Source organism: Chironomus tepperi, unplaced genomic scaffold (assembly GCF_022539635.2).
Source record: "Chironomus tepperi strain 1889 unplaced genomic scaffold, CSIRO-AGI_Ctep_v1 contig_419, whole genome shotgun sequence".
Lineage (NCBI taxonomy): Eukaryota > Metazoa > Arthropoda > Insecta > Diptera > Chironomidae > Chironomus > Chironomus tepperi.
In genome coordinates this window covers 296237-312452 of record NW_027226541.1, presented here as the reverse complement: position 1 = coordinate 312452, position 16216 = coordinate 296237, and the positions used below count along the sequence as shown (strand labels likewise).

The 16216-nt window shown below is 34.0% G+C and overlaps 2 protein-coding genes across 2 annotated transcripts; both read right to left on the bottom strand.

The window, feature by feature from the left end:
- Positions 1-979: 979 nt before the first annotated feature.
- Positions 980-5112, bottom strand: LOC139097332 (putative fatty acyl-CoA reductase CG5065). Its single transcript, XM_070649141.1, has 9 exons — positions 4575-5112; positions 3364-3498; positions 3187-3307; positions 3078-3127; positions 2923-3018; positions 2694-2862; positions 2496-2628; positions 1528-1785; positions 980-1202 (listed from the first exon to the last, which is right to left on the bottom strand). Exons 1-9 carry the CDS (start codon positions 5034-5036, stop codon positions 1082-1084), a joined length of 1545 nt encoding a protein of 514 aa, XP_070505242.1. The 5' UTR covers positions 5037-5112; the 3' UTR covers positions 980-1081.
- A 3002-nt stretch (positions 5113-8114) lies between these two features.
- Positions 8115-16165, bottom strand: LOC139097336 (putative fatty acyl-CoA reductase CG5065). The gene is made up of 9 exons (XM_070649145.1): positions 15826-16165; positions 9926-10060; positions 9749-9866; positions 9302-9351; positions 9147-9245; positions 8900-9068; positions 8674-8806; positions 8354-8611; positions 8115-8226 (listed from the first exon to the last, which is right to left on the bottom strand). The coding sequence occupies exons 1-9, from the start codon at positions 16000-16002 to the stop codon at positions 8145-8147; spliced, it is 1221 nt and encodes a 406-aa protein (XP_070505246.1). The 5' UTR covers positions 16003-16165; the 3' UTR covers positions 8115-8144.
- Between the last annotated feature and the right edge of the window lie 51 nt (positions 16166-16216).

The window sequence follows — 16216 nt, the reverse complement described above, 5'->3', positions numbered from 1 at the left end:
TTTCTATGTCGTTGAGTCAGAGTTGGTGATGCTGATTGTAGGAATATTAATGGGATTTTGTAGGTAAGGTATGGTTTTGTGGTATGCATGGTATGGTAAAATGCAGTCCCGGAACATATCATTAATGAATAAAATTGATTCAAAATTCGATGACTTTAGTCAATATTTTCATCCAAAATGACAATTAACTGCAGCACAACCTAATATCACAAGAAGCTAAATCGATCTAAAATCCTACACCAAGTCGATGTTACCCTCATAATCAGAAGAATTGAATCTTTTTTGCTAATCAAATCCAACTATCCTTAAGTGGCTTTCTTTGTACAAACTGATTTCGGTAAATGTCGGTTGTAAGCCTAACAAGCCACAGGATGCCACAGGATGCCCCAGTATATAGAGTAACCTTTGCTGACTTTATGGATGGCAAAAGATCAAGATGAAGACCGAAAATGTCCTGGATTGGTTGTGTGGATAAAGACGCTAGAGTTCCCAATATCCCTAATTGGCAGAAGTTATCGAAAGATAGAGCTGTCTACAGACATTCTTTAAACGCGGCAATGGGCCCCCGTGCGTCCCAGCCAAGGAAGTAAAGTAAGTAAGTAAGCCTAACAAGTTAATGGACAACCAAAGAACTCTCGAAAGGAAGAAATTGCCATAAATGGACATTACCATCCGAATCCGGGCTACCAAGTCAGAGTCAAGCTAACCTGGTGCCAGACTTATTGATCACTTAATTGATTTATGCTGTTTAAGAGCAGATTCATGGAAGGATGCTGTCGATAGAGATAGTAGTGCACTTGGTATCGGAAATTGGCAAGTGATAGAGCCAGCTACAGATGACTCCTGTGGGAGGTCATGGATCACATCTGATCTGTACGACCAGTGAAGTAAGTAAGTAAGTAATTAAGAGCAGATTCCATGAATGATTTAAACAACAATTATTTTTTTTAAATTAAACTAATTTTTTTAATCTCAATTTTTAAGGTTTTAACAGTCATTTAAATACTTAAAATTACAATAATTAATCTCAACAAAAAATAATTAAATTTTAAATATTAAATTCGAAATTTAAAAGATGTTCTTAAACTTGCGTTTCGGTTTTCTGCTTCCCACTTCCAGCGACTGACTTTGCAATCGTTCCAAATGTCAGCAGTGAGACTGTTGCAAGTGATGCTGTCACAAAGTATTTGACGTATTTTAATCTAATTTTTGGGGGTAAAATAATTGAATTTAACAAATTAGTCAAAAATTAGGGAAAATTGAATGAATTGTGAAGTTTGGTATGGATCAGGTCAGGTGAACTTCCACAATACCCCCTCTTCCTCTTTTGCTTCTCATCCTCAACTATTCCCTGGATTTACTTCCCTTCTTCGCTTCCCTTGACTCCCATGACTCCCTTGACTCCCTTGACTCCCTTGACTCCCTTGACTCCCTTGACTCCCTTGACTCCCATGACTCCCTTGACTCCCTTGACTCCCTTGACTCCCATGACTCCCTAACTGTATTCCCCCAAAATTTAAGACTTACTTTGCAACTTTTGCTCTCAACACAGCTGGATCCTTTGGTGTCTCTTTAAGTAAATACTTTTTGATTCCAAAATGATGATCAACGGCATATTTATTCCAATTAATTGTTCGTGGATCAAACACAAATGTCTTTTGGTCACTTTGATTCATTGAACTCAGGATATTTTTATAATTTGAGCATCTAAAGATGTACGGATCCGCCGGTCCAAATCTTACAGTTTGATAGCTATTGTCGACAAACTTTTGTCCTTTTACGGCTCTGGAATGGATAGGTTTGAGGTTAGAATGGAAATTTTTTAGGTTAGGTTGTTAATTTTGAGGTTAAGTGTTCAAATTTGAGGATAAAAGCTAATACTTTGAGGTTAGGTTGTTAATTTTGGGGTAAACTGTCCAAATTTGGGATTAAAAAGCTAATGGGCATGGCCGTTTAGAAATTCACACTCAGTAATTTGAAGTTAAAGGCATGTTTCTCCTTAGTTGGACTTTTTAGGATCACTTTTGATAGTTATAATTGTAGAAATTCATAAAACCAACATTTTGGCATATAATTTGCTATGATTAGTGCTTTAATTAATGCAAAAATTCAAAAAATATCTCAGTTACTGAGTGTGAATTTTTGTTCCATTTTTAAAAATTTTTCAGAAAAATTAATAAAAATCGCTAAATTTATGTGTTTATTATGATTTAAATTGTGGGAGCATAAAGATTTTATGTTCCTTTTTAAGATTAGATTACTCTACGGAAGCAAATCATGCTTTAAATTAGTTTAATTAACATAATTAGTATTCTGTTTTTGAAAAAAATTATTTTTTTCCGTTGAAATTTTGAAAAAAAAATGGAACGTTATTTGCGGCTAAGCCCTAATACTTTGAGGTTAGGTTGCTAGTTTTGAGGTTAAGTGTCAAAATTTGAGGTTAGGTCGATGACTTTTAGGTTAAATTCATTCGACTCAAAGTTCCCTTAACTAACCTTGGCTTCTTTCCTGTAAGCTTAGCAACAACATCAAGTAGCACAGCAGGTAAATAATGCAGGAAGTAAATGTCCAAATCATTTCCCAATTTTGTTGTATAATATCTCATTTTTGGGTACCACATGACGTCATCTAATGTAAAGGAATTGACAAAAATTACACAAAATTATTCAAAATGAATCAAAATGTGGACATACTTAATGGATGTTCACGTCCCAATACAGCAGTTCTATCAAACAAGTCCTTTAATGTTATTGGATTTGCAGCTCCGGACGTGCTGTGATAAACTTGTGGACAAACTGTTGCTGGATTTGCTTCCTTTTCAATTGCTGTCTTCCATGATGCAGCTATTGTCATGTTTGCGACCTATGGCAACAATATTGAGTCAGTTCTGCCCATTTTGGCTACAAATTTTTTAATGCTTACCTTATCGACTGGAATTACATCAAATGGATTACCCTTGACGTGTTGTACGGACCTAAATGAGCCTTTTGCGATAAGATATAGAAACAATGTTGATGCCTGTTGGGGAAATTCCAATTAATGACCTGAATATGAAGCTATAGATGACCATGACTTACCCCCCAACTGTCAGTCCATCCTGGTTTTGGTTCATTTTCACTTGCACCGACTGTATAAATTGGAAGTAGAATTATTTGATGGATATTGTCAGGTATAGATGGAACTTACTCATTGATGGACGTACGATAGTCACCGGTAGACTTTTTGACTCATTTTGAAGCAACTTTTCAGCTAGACTTTTTGTAAATGTGTAGGTATTGACATGCTTACCAAGAAGAATTTTTGTCATCTGAAAAAAGTCAATTTTTAAGCATTTTTACAGGCTTTTAAGGCACAACTTCTTACCTCCTCAATTGCCCTTGGTGGCAACATTTCACATAATTTAATAATATCTTGTGGATCATGTTCAGTCTCGCCAATATCCTCCTTAACATCAAATGTATGCCAAAATGTAAAGGCTGTCGATACATGCACAAATGACTGGAAATAATAAATTTATTTTTATCAACTTTTTTGGTCTAATTTTAAAACTTTTTTTTTTTGTTCTTATCGCGTGGCTGCTTTTTGGGGATTTTTCGTTCGTCAATCGATGGATGATAAAAAAAGACTTTGAATTCTTTTTTTAGATCTTTTTTTTGCGTGAAAATCCTTTAATTCAATGTCTTTTAATCTTGCTTTAAAGGTTTTTGAGTGTCATGATGATGAGTTGTTGCTATAGAGACATTAAGGCGTGGTATTGCATGACCATGTCTCCATTTTAAGGTTTCTTGAAGTCAAAGTCTCGACCCGACAAGTCTCGAACTCGGTTTTGGCATCAGGAACCGTAAAACCGCGGTCTCTGCCTTAGCATCAGAGCCTTGAAGACTCAACCTCAGTCCCGGCATCGGGAACCGAGAAATTTCGATCTTTGTCTTAGTATGAAGGCCTGAAAGGCTCGGTCTTGGTCTCGGCATCGAAAACCGAGAAGTCTTGGTCTGTGTTTCAGCATTAATGCCTGAAAGTCTCGGTCTTTGCATCGGGAACCGAGAAGCCTTTGTCTGTGTCTTAGAATCAGGGACTGAAAGGCTCAACATCGGTCTCAGAATCGAAAACCGAGAAGTTTCGGTCACTGTTTTAGCAGGAAGGCTTGGCCTCGGTCTTGGCATCGTTCTGTGTCTTAACATCAAGGCTTGGAAGGCTCAGCCTAGGTCCTGGAAGGCTTGAACTCGATCTCGGCATCGAGAATCGACTAGTCTCGGTCTGTATCTAAGCATAATAGCCTAGAAGGCTCAACCTCGTTCTTGGCATTGAGTAATGGGTAATTCTCGGTTTGGACATTAAGAACCCTTACCACTACCCCTCCCTCCTCCCCTCAATGTCAATTAGATGTAAAAAAAAACAGAGAATTGGTGCAAATTTAGTGATATGGGCAGTAATTGAGTCAGTTAGACAGCAATATGCAATAACTCAGGCTCCAAGTCGAAGCATGGTTCCAATAAGCAAGTAAGTAACCCACTCAACCCTCTCCTATCCCCCACAACCCCCATATAAAATCCACAAAATTCCCCACTTCTCACCTTCAAGTTCTTCATCTCACGTGCCAAATATAAAGCCTCACGTACAGACCTCAAATTTGTAAACGTTGCCAATTGTAAATGCTCAGCAAAATTGATTGTTGCTGCTGAATGAATCACAATTGAGACTTTTTCCTTCAATATCTCTTGATCTGTCTTGGATATTCCCAATTCGAGCATCGCAACATCGCCTTCAATTAAAATGATTTTTTTAAAGCAGTCTGGATTAATTTTGCGGACGTCATCAAATGCTGGCGATGATGTGATTTCAACAAGTCGTTCATTTATGCTTTTGCCTTGTTTGGAGCGGCACAGCATGTAGATGTTTTCGATTCCGGGACATGAGCGGAGGAGCTTCTCGACGAGGACTTTGCCGACGAAGCCCATGCCGCCGGTCACGAAGACACTTTTGCCATTGTAGAATTCGGGGATGGATATGTTTGGGATGGTCTTTTGGACTTCCATTTTTGGTGTGATTTTTTAAGATTTTTTTATAATTTTTTAAACTTTTTTAAATTTTTTTAAAATTTTTTAAATTTTTTTAAACTTTTTTAAACTTTTTTAAATTATTTTTTAACTTTTTTTTAAATTTTTTTTAATTTTTTAATTTTAAAAGTTCAATTTTTTAATTAAAAATTTAATTTTGAATTTTTAAATTTTAATTTTTTAATTTTAAATTTCAATTTTTAATTTTTTAAATTTGGTTTTTTAATTTTTAAATTTTAACTTTAATTTTTGAGTTTTAAATTTTAATTATAAATTTTTTAATTTAATTTTTGAATTTTAAAATCAATTTTTTAATTTTAAATTTTTAAAATTTAGTTTTGAAATTCAATTTTTAAATTTTAAATCACTTTTTTTAAAAAAATTTTCACTTTAATTTATTTTTCAAAATTGTCTATAAATTCAAACAATGTCCAATATTTGACTTTAAATCACTCAAATTTCACTTTTAATTTTAATTCCACTTCTGCCTTTAAAATATATTAAATTTATGAGGAGAATTTTTCACTTACATGGTGTTTTATAAATATAAAAATTGAGCTTTTTTTTATCTAATAATAATTTTTTTATTTATTTTCTATTTTTATTTCTTTTTTTTATCACTGCTAAAAAAGCTTCAATCATTGATACATAAAGCGACTCTTATCTTTGATATTAAATAATACCTATTTTAAAATTTTCTTTTTTTAGATAAAAATAAACAAATAAAAAAGTTAAAAATAGATTTTTTGAACATTAGATTTGATAAGAAAATAGAAGTGATTAATTTTTGGCATAGAAATAGGAACTAAAATTAGATTTTTTTTTATTTAATTTTATTTAAAATTATTAAATATTTTTTGAATTTTTAATGAAGTCCGCACTGAAAACATGTAAAATAAAGCTAGTCTAAGTTAATGTGATGTGACTTTAAATGATTGTAACTGACTGACTGAACATGTTCTCAACATATCGTAATATATACTTAGTGAGCATCATAGTATGAGTGTCAAGTCAAGTGTCAAGTCAAGTCATCGGCTTGTTTGATTTTGCGACACACAAAAATTGGGGCTAGGTACGTTGCATTGATATACCCATGGGGTCATGCAGCGTGCAGATTTGGTGGAAAGCAAAAACGTCCATTGGACAAATAACAGTCATACTTATTTACTTCGCTGGCCGTACAGATCAAGTGTGATTCATGGCCTTCCTCAGTCGGTTCCTGAAGCTGGTTCTATCGCTGGCTACCGCTTGCCAATTACCAATTCCAAGTGTGACACTATCTCTATCGACAGCTTCCTTCTATGATTTAATAACAGTCATCATGACAAATCATTTCCATCTTGATGTGTTCATCAAAATCAGAGTTAAGTTTTAATAGCATGTGGCTAGATAGAGATCTGCAAACAGCGCTATTTGTGTATCATTGGATTCATCAAGGCTATAGGTATTCTTTAGAGAATTTGTATTGTTTGAGGCTGGGATTATGCCTTTAAGCCTCCACTAAGAGCGTTACATAATAAGTGAACGATCCCTGAAGCTAAAGCATTAAAGTCGACATTAAATTGTTGTTGATGTGAATTTCAAATATTGTTAAAAATGTGAAAAGAAATCTAAAACTATTTTTAATTACGGGATATTGCATTTTTAGAAAATAAACTTTTCATCATAAGTAGGGTGGCCAGAGGATTTTCGGAAAACATCGGGACACTTTTGGAAAAAATCGGGACATTTTTAAGTTTGGCACTATTGGGGTTCTTTTGGAATTTTTTGAGTCTTAAAATTTAAAGAAATAGTTAAATTAAGTTAGAGACTGGCTGAAAAGTGCCGTAAATAATTGAAACTCCGAAAAAATAATTTCAGTCCTGAGCTTGAATCTGGACCTTCAAAAAAAATGTTTAAAATTTATCCAAAATTCCAAAATTTGTATGGAGTTTTCGACCGCTTGAAAAATCGGGACATTTTGAAGCTCTGTCGGGACACAGCAGCAAGGCTGAAAAGTACAGCAGCGTCCCGTCAAAAATACAGTAGATAGCCGCCCTATGCAGCATACAACGAAATATGATGAAAATAGTTATTTGCTCCTAAACTTTTCATTATTTTTATGACAATTTTCCAATTTAAATTTATAGCATGTAGCTTACATTTTGTCGGCAAAAGTAATAAGAAGAAAATTAATTAGTTCACAATATTCAGTGACAACGAAGATCGACATCAAATGAAGACATTGAACTAAATTCTTTTAACGATTCAAATGATTTATTATATTAGAAAATGCTCATCAAAGTTGGATTTCTTATTTAAAAATACCTTGTAAAATATCCAGTGGTGGATAACCTTTTGTTTTTCTCGACACATTTTGGTTGTGAGTTTCTACCAAATCGAACAAAGCATAAGGTTCATGACATTTCCAAAAAACATTTGTCGTAATACTTTCGGCCGTGGCACACAGGTTGTCCATCACTGATCTAATTAATAGATTTATGGGATCAAACATGAATCAGAAATGAACTTAAAAGTTTCTGTAAACTTATGTGACAATTTTATTACATCTGGATGTGGCATATGAAGGTTAAAACACAAAAAAAATCTGCAGTCAAATGTTTTAGTCTGAAAATTTTCATATCTATTCCTGTATTAATGAAATTTGACTCCAACAAGATATTTGCTTGACGAAATTTTTATTTAGTTATCACGTCGAAAATGTCACAAACCTACACATTATCATGAATAATTTTATGCATTATAACAAGACTATGAAGTCCGTATCCCGTCCGATTACTAAGCGTTACATAATTTACAATTATTCCACATATTCATTAAATTATTTAAATATATAGAATCCAACTATTGGATGGAGGACTGTGTTATGTACTTAAGGTTTCCCGATGTCTCAGTGCAAGCAAATTCTCGAGAGCGAGATTGAGATCGAGACCAGTACCAAGACTAACTGAAAATTCACAATATTGGTCTCGACATCGTGAACCCTTAATGCTCTCCATCCACCACCTTTCCCCTTATCCTCACCCTCACCATCAAACCCACCCCACCCCTCCATGATCCATCCCAGCTTTTCCTCTGTTTTAATTATTATACGCCTGAGCTCTTCCATATTAAGAACAGTCCAGCTGCACCAGTTGACAATTTTACAAAATAATTTGTGTATTTTAGTCTGTAAAAGAACCAAAAAAATCAAAATTAAATTAAGCCAGGAGTAAAAAAGCAAGTCTGGCTTGCTAAGAGCTTGATCACGTCTTAAACAGCCAAGACAGTTCCTTAATATATGAACAGATCCTTACTTAGTCAGCCTCCTCATTAATGCTGGCGATTTCATGTCTTTTTCCTTTACGATAAACTTTCTCATTCCAAAATAGTAATCCTGCATGTATTGCTTCCAGTTGATTGTTCTTGGATCAAAATTAAATTCCTTCTTGTCAGCATCACTCATTGAATTCAGGACATTATTAAAGTTTTTGGCTTGAAAAATAAAAGTATTTTTTGTGGCAAAAATTCCTTCTTTATAGCCGTCTTTGACTTGCTTTTGGAGTTTGTAGGCTCTGGAAGATATTAAGCACATGGAAGCAGAGTTGGCAGGACTTGAATCCATCAGTTTACATACCTAGCCTTCTGACCTGTCAATTTAGCAGCTAAATCCATCAAATATGCTGGAAACAAGTGAGTCAATGCGACATCGATTTGATATCCAATATCAGTCTTGTGCAGTCGTACTTTTGGATACCAAAATACATTTTCTGAAAAATTATTGAAATAAGAAATTTTCAATTTTACGTTAGTGCTGTTCAAACTGTATGCTGCAGCACACTAGTATGAAAACACTGGCTTACTTGGAGGAAACTGCCTTCCTAAATCACTTGTTAATTTAAAATAATCTTTCCACAAAAACTTATTAGTTGATCCAGTTGTGCTGAAGTAAATATACGGGTTTGGAACCATTGAGACTGATTTTTTGTCAATTTCCCTTTTCCATGGTGCAGCAATTGTCAAGTTTGATGTCTGAAATGATGACAAATTTTAGAATATTCAAAGCATTCACTTAATAGATCCTAATTAAGGGGTATAATTTTCACTCACAAAGTCAACAGGCACAAAGTCGATAGCATTTAATTTGTTTGGCAAGACAGTTGCTCGATAAAGTCCAAGAGTGATAAAGTAAATGTATCTTGAGACTCCCTGTAAAGAGTAGACATGATTATTATGAATATATTAGACTAAATAATGCTACAAACCGCAAAACTGTCAATCCATCCAATGTGTGGCTCAGAGAAGCTTGCACCAACTGAAATAATCATAAAAAATTAATTAGTTTGAGGAACTTAAAAGGAAAAAAGTCAAGAAATTGGACTGATTTGAACCGAAAGTCACAAGTCGGTCAATCGTCACTTCAGAGTCAATGTGACCCTGACTTAGTTCTGATTCAGGTTAAGTCCGGTATCATGTCAGAGTCGTCAGAGCCACATCAATCTGGTACCAGATATTGTTTCGATAAACCGACTTGTGCTGTTCGGGCAGAAGAATTCGCAATTGACATCCAAAACAACAGTTTATATCCAAAGTTGGAAGGCCTTCACTGGCGACTGACCTTCAGTGAATGCGGCCTTTCAAAACAGTAGAGACCTCAACGAAGGTCATCAAATGGAGGTCAACAAACTCTGTTTTTATCAACCGTCCCTTACCCATTGATGGCTTTATGATAATTACTGGCAAGTTTTTTTCTCGTTTGATTAAATTTTCTGCCAGATTTTTTGTGAATGTGTACGTGTTGATGTGTTTGCCCAGCAATATTGGAGTCATCTGTTGATTAGAGACACTAAAGTGATTAAGGAAGTCAAGAAAGTTACACAAATTATCACCTTATCTAAAGTATCATCTGGCAATCGATTAGCTAATTCAATTATGTCATCTGGATCGTACAATGTTGGGTAAATTTCTTCCTTAACATCGAGTTCAAACCAGTTAGCAAAGGCAGTTGAGATGTGCACAAATGACTGAAAATATAAGGAAATTGTTAGGCTTTGTCTTTTTGTCATTTCAAATTCACTCACTTTCAAATTCTTCATTCCTTTTGCCAAAGCAATCAACTCCCTCATTGACCTTAAATTGGTATTAACAGCAAGCTTCAATGGCTCCGAAAAATTGATTGTTGCAGCCGAATGCATCACAATTGAGACTTTATCCTTGAGAATTTGTTGATCTTCCTTGGATATTCCCAATTCGAGCATCGCAACATCGCCTTCAATTAAAATAATTTTATTCAATGCCTGTGGATTTTGTTCGCGCAACAAATCAAATGCTGGCGATGATGTGATTTCCTCAAGTCGTTCATTTATGCTTTTGCCTTTTTTTGAACGACACAACAAGTAAATATTTTCAATTCCTGGACATGACCGGAGAAGCTTCTCGACTAGAACTTTGCCTATAAAGCCAGTTCCGCCCGTCAGGAAAATATTTTGTCCTTTATAAAATTCAGCAATTGAAAGTTGTGATTCGTTCATTTTATTTGATGCTGGCAGCTTGATTTTGGGTAGTCGGTGTCTTATGCTGTCGTCTACTTAGTAACAGGCACTAATCAGTTGTCACTAAATTTGAAGCTGCAGATGAACTTGACTGAATGTATCAAATAGACAATGTTGCAGCCCTAAAAGCTGTAAAAGCAATGACAAATCAAGAAGGCAGTTAAAAATAGTTACAATGGATTGATCAGATAAGCAGCAAATAAGTCATTTCCGATATATTTAAAATGTAATTAAAAATTAAAAAATGAAAAAATTCTGACAATTTTCTATTAGAATCAACTTGACTGTGCTTCATGTAGGAAGGTCAAATTGTGAAAATATTAAAAAAATTGATTTTTGATGTCAAAAACTCACTGTTTTCTGAATGCCTATAGGAATAAATTGTTCATTTACTTAATTGCGCGCAGAGCTCAAAATCGAGCGGAGTCGAGTCGACTTTAGTCGAATTAAAATCATTCAGATTTCGACCGCTGATTACTCGAATTGTACAAGTCCATCAATCGATCCACATGCTGTACTGAACACTGTGTACCTAAGGATTCTCGCGATTGAGATAAAGACTCCTTGAAATTGGTCAAGATCGAGACTTCGAGAAATTCCCAAGTAGTGGTTATTTCGGTTCTGGTCTCAGTCTCAGACTCGGTCTAAAACTTCCGGAAACCCTAAATAATTGAGAAGAATCAGCTTTTGATGCAGATTTCCAGCCTGTCGCTTAATCACTCGACCACTGAGGCCTTTCCACTAATCACATTTCCCTATACAGTAGCGACAAAAAGTATTGAGACGGCCTTTTATTTTTACATTTCTTGCCATAAAATTTAAAGTATAAGTCCGTTATGGCTGAAAATTTCAACAATGGTTCATTTTTGGACAAGAAATTATAATTTAGAAAAATTTTATACTATAGTTAAGTATTTTGAAAAATGCCGTTAAATTTTCAAATTGACTAAAGTCAAAAAGTATTGAGACGATGGTTATTTGTTAAATATTTCTATGAATCCTTCTTTCTCATGACTTTTTGTGATTGGAACTAATAATATTTATGTTGTTCTTTATTTTCATGCCAAATTTTTTCATCAAAACCACGTGGTTATGTAGATTTTTGCAATTCAAAATGGCGGCCACTTTGCATGATTTTTAATCAAATATTTACTTGAATTTAAGCTTAATTAATTCAATTTTGATTGAATCGTGTTTATTTTTCAATAAACTTTCAGAATATATATAGTTTGTTAGTATTCAAGTGCTTAAACGACAAAATATCGAACAAATAATTTCTTTGGTTGTAGGGTTTTCATCAGAACAAAACAAATTATCGAACAAATCTTTTTAATTGACGTATAAATATAAGATATTTTGGTTTCATATTGTCGTATTTTGATTGTAGAATGATATTCATAAGGTTTTAAAATACTAGAACTAGTGTCCAATAAGAATAACTAAGTTAAGTACTCGCTCAGTTTACGATCTTGACGAACGAAAAAAATAAATTATTCGCAATTCTCTTTTTAAGCATAATTATTACTGTGTTTTGTATTTATACACTTTAAAACACTTAATTTTAGTATGATCATTCGTTTTTACGCATACATTTTGCTATTTCGGTTTATTTCTAAGATTACTTACTTTTGATATATAGCAGTCTATAATGAAGTTTAGATGACTTCCATTTTTCTTATTGGACACTAGTTCTAGTATTTTAAAACCTTATGAATATCATTCTACAATCAAAATACGACAATATGAAACCAAAATATCTTATATTTATACGTCAATTAAAAAGATTTGTTCGATAATTTGTTTTGTTCTGATGAAAACCCTACAACCAAAGAAATTATTTGTTCGATATTTTGTCGTTTAAGCACTTGAATACTAACAAACTATATATATTCTGAAAGTTTATTGAAAAATAAACACGATTCAATCAAAATTGAATTAATTAAGCTTAAATTCAAGTAAATATTTGATTAAAAATCATGCAAAGTGGCCGCCATTTTGAATTGCAAAAATCTACATAACCACGTGGTTTTGATGAAAAAATTTGGCATGAAAATAAAGAACAACATAAATATTATTAGTTCCAATCACAAAAAGTCATGAGAAAGAAGGATTCATAGAAATATTTAACAAATAACCATCGTCTCAATACTTTTTGACTTTAGTCAATTTGAAAATTTAACGGCATTTTTCAAAATACTTAACTATAGTATAAAATTTTTCTAAATTATAATTTCTTGTCCAAAAATGAACCATTGTTGAAATTTTCAGCCATAACGGACTTATACTTTAAATTTTATGGCAAGAAATGTAAAAATAAAAGGCCGTCTCAATACTTTTTGTCGCTACTGTATATGACTCGATACCTCCAGATTACACTTTGTTCATACACAACAATTACTATTTTAATAATTACGGACGTAATTAGGACGTTAACTTCCAATAATTCTAGTAAAAATGTATATTTTTTGATTAAAAATAAGTGCGACTAGTCGGCAGCATGTCCAGTCTCGTTGTAAACATGTAAGTGCACAACGAAATATCAAGTAAACAACTTGACTTATGTACGGTTGACTGTTCACAGCATGTTCTATTCATAAATGAAACAACAAATTTATTTTAAAAATTTAATTAAGTTTTTTGATCTCTTTGTTAAGGTTTCAACAGTCATTTACTCACTTACTTACTTACTTACTTCCTTGGCTATGGCGCACGAGGGCCCATGTCTGAAGACGGTTCTATCCTTCGAAACCTTTTGCCAGTTCGGGATATTAAGGACTCTAGCGTCCTGTTGAAAACATGCAATCCAGAAATTCTTCGGTCTTCCTCGCGATCTCTTGCCATCCACAAAGTCTGAAGTATTTACCTTAAGGACTGGGATGTCAGTTGGCCTTCTGTATATATGACCTGCCCATCTCAAGCGATTCGCACGTAGTACTGTTACTATGTCTGCATCCTGGAGTAACAGATAAAGTTTATTATTATGTCTACTTAGTCCTGCTTCTGCTTCCCACATCCAGCGACTCACTTTGCAATTTTTTGAAGAAACCCCAACAAATTGATGAATATGGTCCAAATAGAGGACATCAACGCAACTTATCGTGTCGTCTGAATACCTCCCCTTACTTTTTATTCCCCAAAAAATTAGGCACAAAATAGGTTGGTCTAAGTACTTGACTGTAAATCAAATTAAATTCATTGGATTAAAACATGCTTCATGGGGTTTATTCGTGTTAATAATAAACATTCGATTTATATATAGACATATAAATACATGACTTATTATATCAAATTATTGAATAATTATACGCCTGAGCTCTTCCAAATTAAGAACAGTCCAGCTGCACCAGTTGACAATTTTACAAAATAATTTGTGTATTTTAGCCTGTAAAAGAACCAAAAAAATGTTAAAAAATTCCTAAAAAATCTCAAAATTAAATTAAGCCAGGAGTAGAAGGGCAAGTCTGGCTGGTTAAGAGCTTAATCACGTCTTAAACAGCCAAGGACGTTCCTTAATATGTGAACAGATCCTTACTTAGTCAGTCTCCTCATTAATGCTGGCGATTTCATGTCTTTTTCCTTTACGATAAACTTTCTCATTCCAAAATAGTAATCCTGCATGTATTGCTTCCAGTTGATTGTTCGCGGATCAAAATTAAATTCCTTCTTGTCAGCATCACTCATTGAATTTAGGACATTGTTGAAGTTTTTGGCTTGAAAAACAAATGGAACTGATGTGACAAATATTAAGGCTTGATAGCCATCCTTTACTTGTTTTTGGAGTCTGTATGCTCTGGAAAATCATAAAGGATTACTAACATAACCAATCGTAACATAAATCAGTTTACATACCTAGCCTTCTGTCCAGCAACTTTGGCAGCTAAATCCATCAAGTATGCTGGCATTAAATGAGTCAACGCGACATCGATGTGATGACCGATCTCAGTCTTGTGCATTCTTACCTGTGGATACCAAAATACGTTACTTGGAGGGTACTTCCTTCCCAAATCTCGCGAGTCATTAATGTAGTCTTTCCATAAAAGCTTATTAGTTGATCCAGTTGTGCTGAAGTAAATGTATGGATATGCAGCAGTTGAGTCCGATTTTTGGTCAATTGTACTTTTCCACGGTGCTGCAATTGTCAAGTTTGATGTCTAAAATTATGACATTTTTTTAGAATATTCAAGGTAATTTAGGATATTCAAGGATCATTCACTTGTTAGGTCCTTAAGGGGCCTTAAAAAATTGTAATTTTCACTTACAAAGTCAACAGGCACAATGTCGGCAGCCGCTGTTTTATATGGCATAAATGTTGATCGATAAACACCTTTGGCAATTAAGTAAATATATCTTGAGGCTCCCTGTAAGTTGGAATAAATTTGTATAATTTTTGTTACGTCCCGAAAGGCACACGAAGTAGAAAAGACATAAAAGCTGATGTGACTCGGATTTGATAATAAATTTTACGGAATTGATGCTTTTCGTCATTTCTACGTCATGTGCATTTTAGACAGTAGATTAAGAAAATTATTGAAAATTTACAAACCGCTAAACTGTCAATCCATCCAATGTGTGGCTCAGATAAGCTTGCACCAACTAAAATTAATAAAAAAAATCACAACAGAAAGGCAAATTTTAAGGAAATTGAGATTAGCAGAATGAGTCTCAGTGGCCCAAATGCTAGAGCGTTGGCCTTACGTGCCTAAGGTCCTGGGTTAAATCCAAGGTCGTATCTAATTTTCGAATTCTTACCCATTGATGGCTTTATGATAATTACTGGCAAGTTCTTCTCTCTTTTGATCAAATTTTCTGCTAAAGTTTTTGTGAATGTGTACGTGTTGACATGCTTGCCGAGAAGAATTGGAGTCATCTGTTGATTAAAATTAGGAATTAATCTCAAAAATCACTTAAAAAGTCACGAAAGTCACACAAATTATCACCTTATTTACTGTCTCATCTGGTAATCGACTTGCTAATTCAATTATGTCATCTGGATCGTACAATGTTGGGTAAATCTCTTCCTTAACATCGAGTTCAAACCAGTTAGCAAAGGCAGTTGAGATGTGGACGAATGACTTGATATAGAAATTTTTAAGATAAAATTTAGGATTAATTTTTGAAAATTCTTAAAATAAAATTGACGAATTTTTGAATTTTATATCAAGTTTGGGACTGGAAATTCTTGACCTTGGTCTCATCATCACTCAGTCTGGAATTCAGTCCAACACTCATTTACTTACTTTAAGATTTTTCATATCTTTAGCCAAATTAAGCAGTTCCCTAATTGACCTCAAATTTGTATTGACAGCAATCTTGAGTGGCTCATTAAAATCAATTGTTGCAGCCGAATGCATCACAATTGAGACTTTATCTTTGAGAATTTGTTGATCATCCTTGGATATTCCCAATTCGAGCATCGCAACATCGCCTTCAATTAAAATAATTTTATTCAATGCCTGTGGATTTTGTTCGCGCAACAAATCAAATGCTGGCGATGATGTGATTTCCTCAAGTCGTTCATTTATGCTTTTGCCTTTTTTGAACGACACAGCAAGTAAATATTTTCAATTCCTGGACATGACCGGAGAAGCTTCTCGACTAGAACTTTGCCAATAAAGCCAGTTCCGCCCG

Coding starts and splice junctions, on each gene's coding strand:
- LOC139097332 (XM_070649141.1), bottom strand. CDS start 5,036: ATGGAAGTCCAAAAGACCATCCCAAACATATCCATCCCCGAATTCTAC. Junction 3,499..4,574: donor GTGAGATGAAGAACTTGAAG/GTGAGAAGTGGG, acceptor TATTATTTCCAG/TCATTTGTGCATGTATCGAC. Junction 1,786..2,495: donor CTTACAGGAAAGAAGCCAAG/GTTAGTTAAGGG, acceptor TATCCATTCCAG/AGCCGTAAAAGGACAAAAGT.
- LOC139097336 (XM_070649145.1), bottom strand. CDS start 16,002: ATGCTCGAATTGGGAATATCCAAGGATGATCAACAAATTCTCAAAGAT. Junction 9,867..9,925: donor CAGATGATACTTTAGATAAG/GTGATAATTTGT, acceptor TCTAATCAACAG/ATGACTCCAATATTGCTGGG. Junction 9,352..9,748: donor TATCATAAAGCCATCAATGG/GTAAGGGACGGT, acceptor TGATTATTTCAG/TTGGTGCAAGCTTCTCTGAG.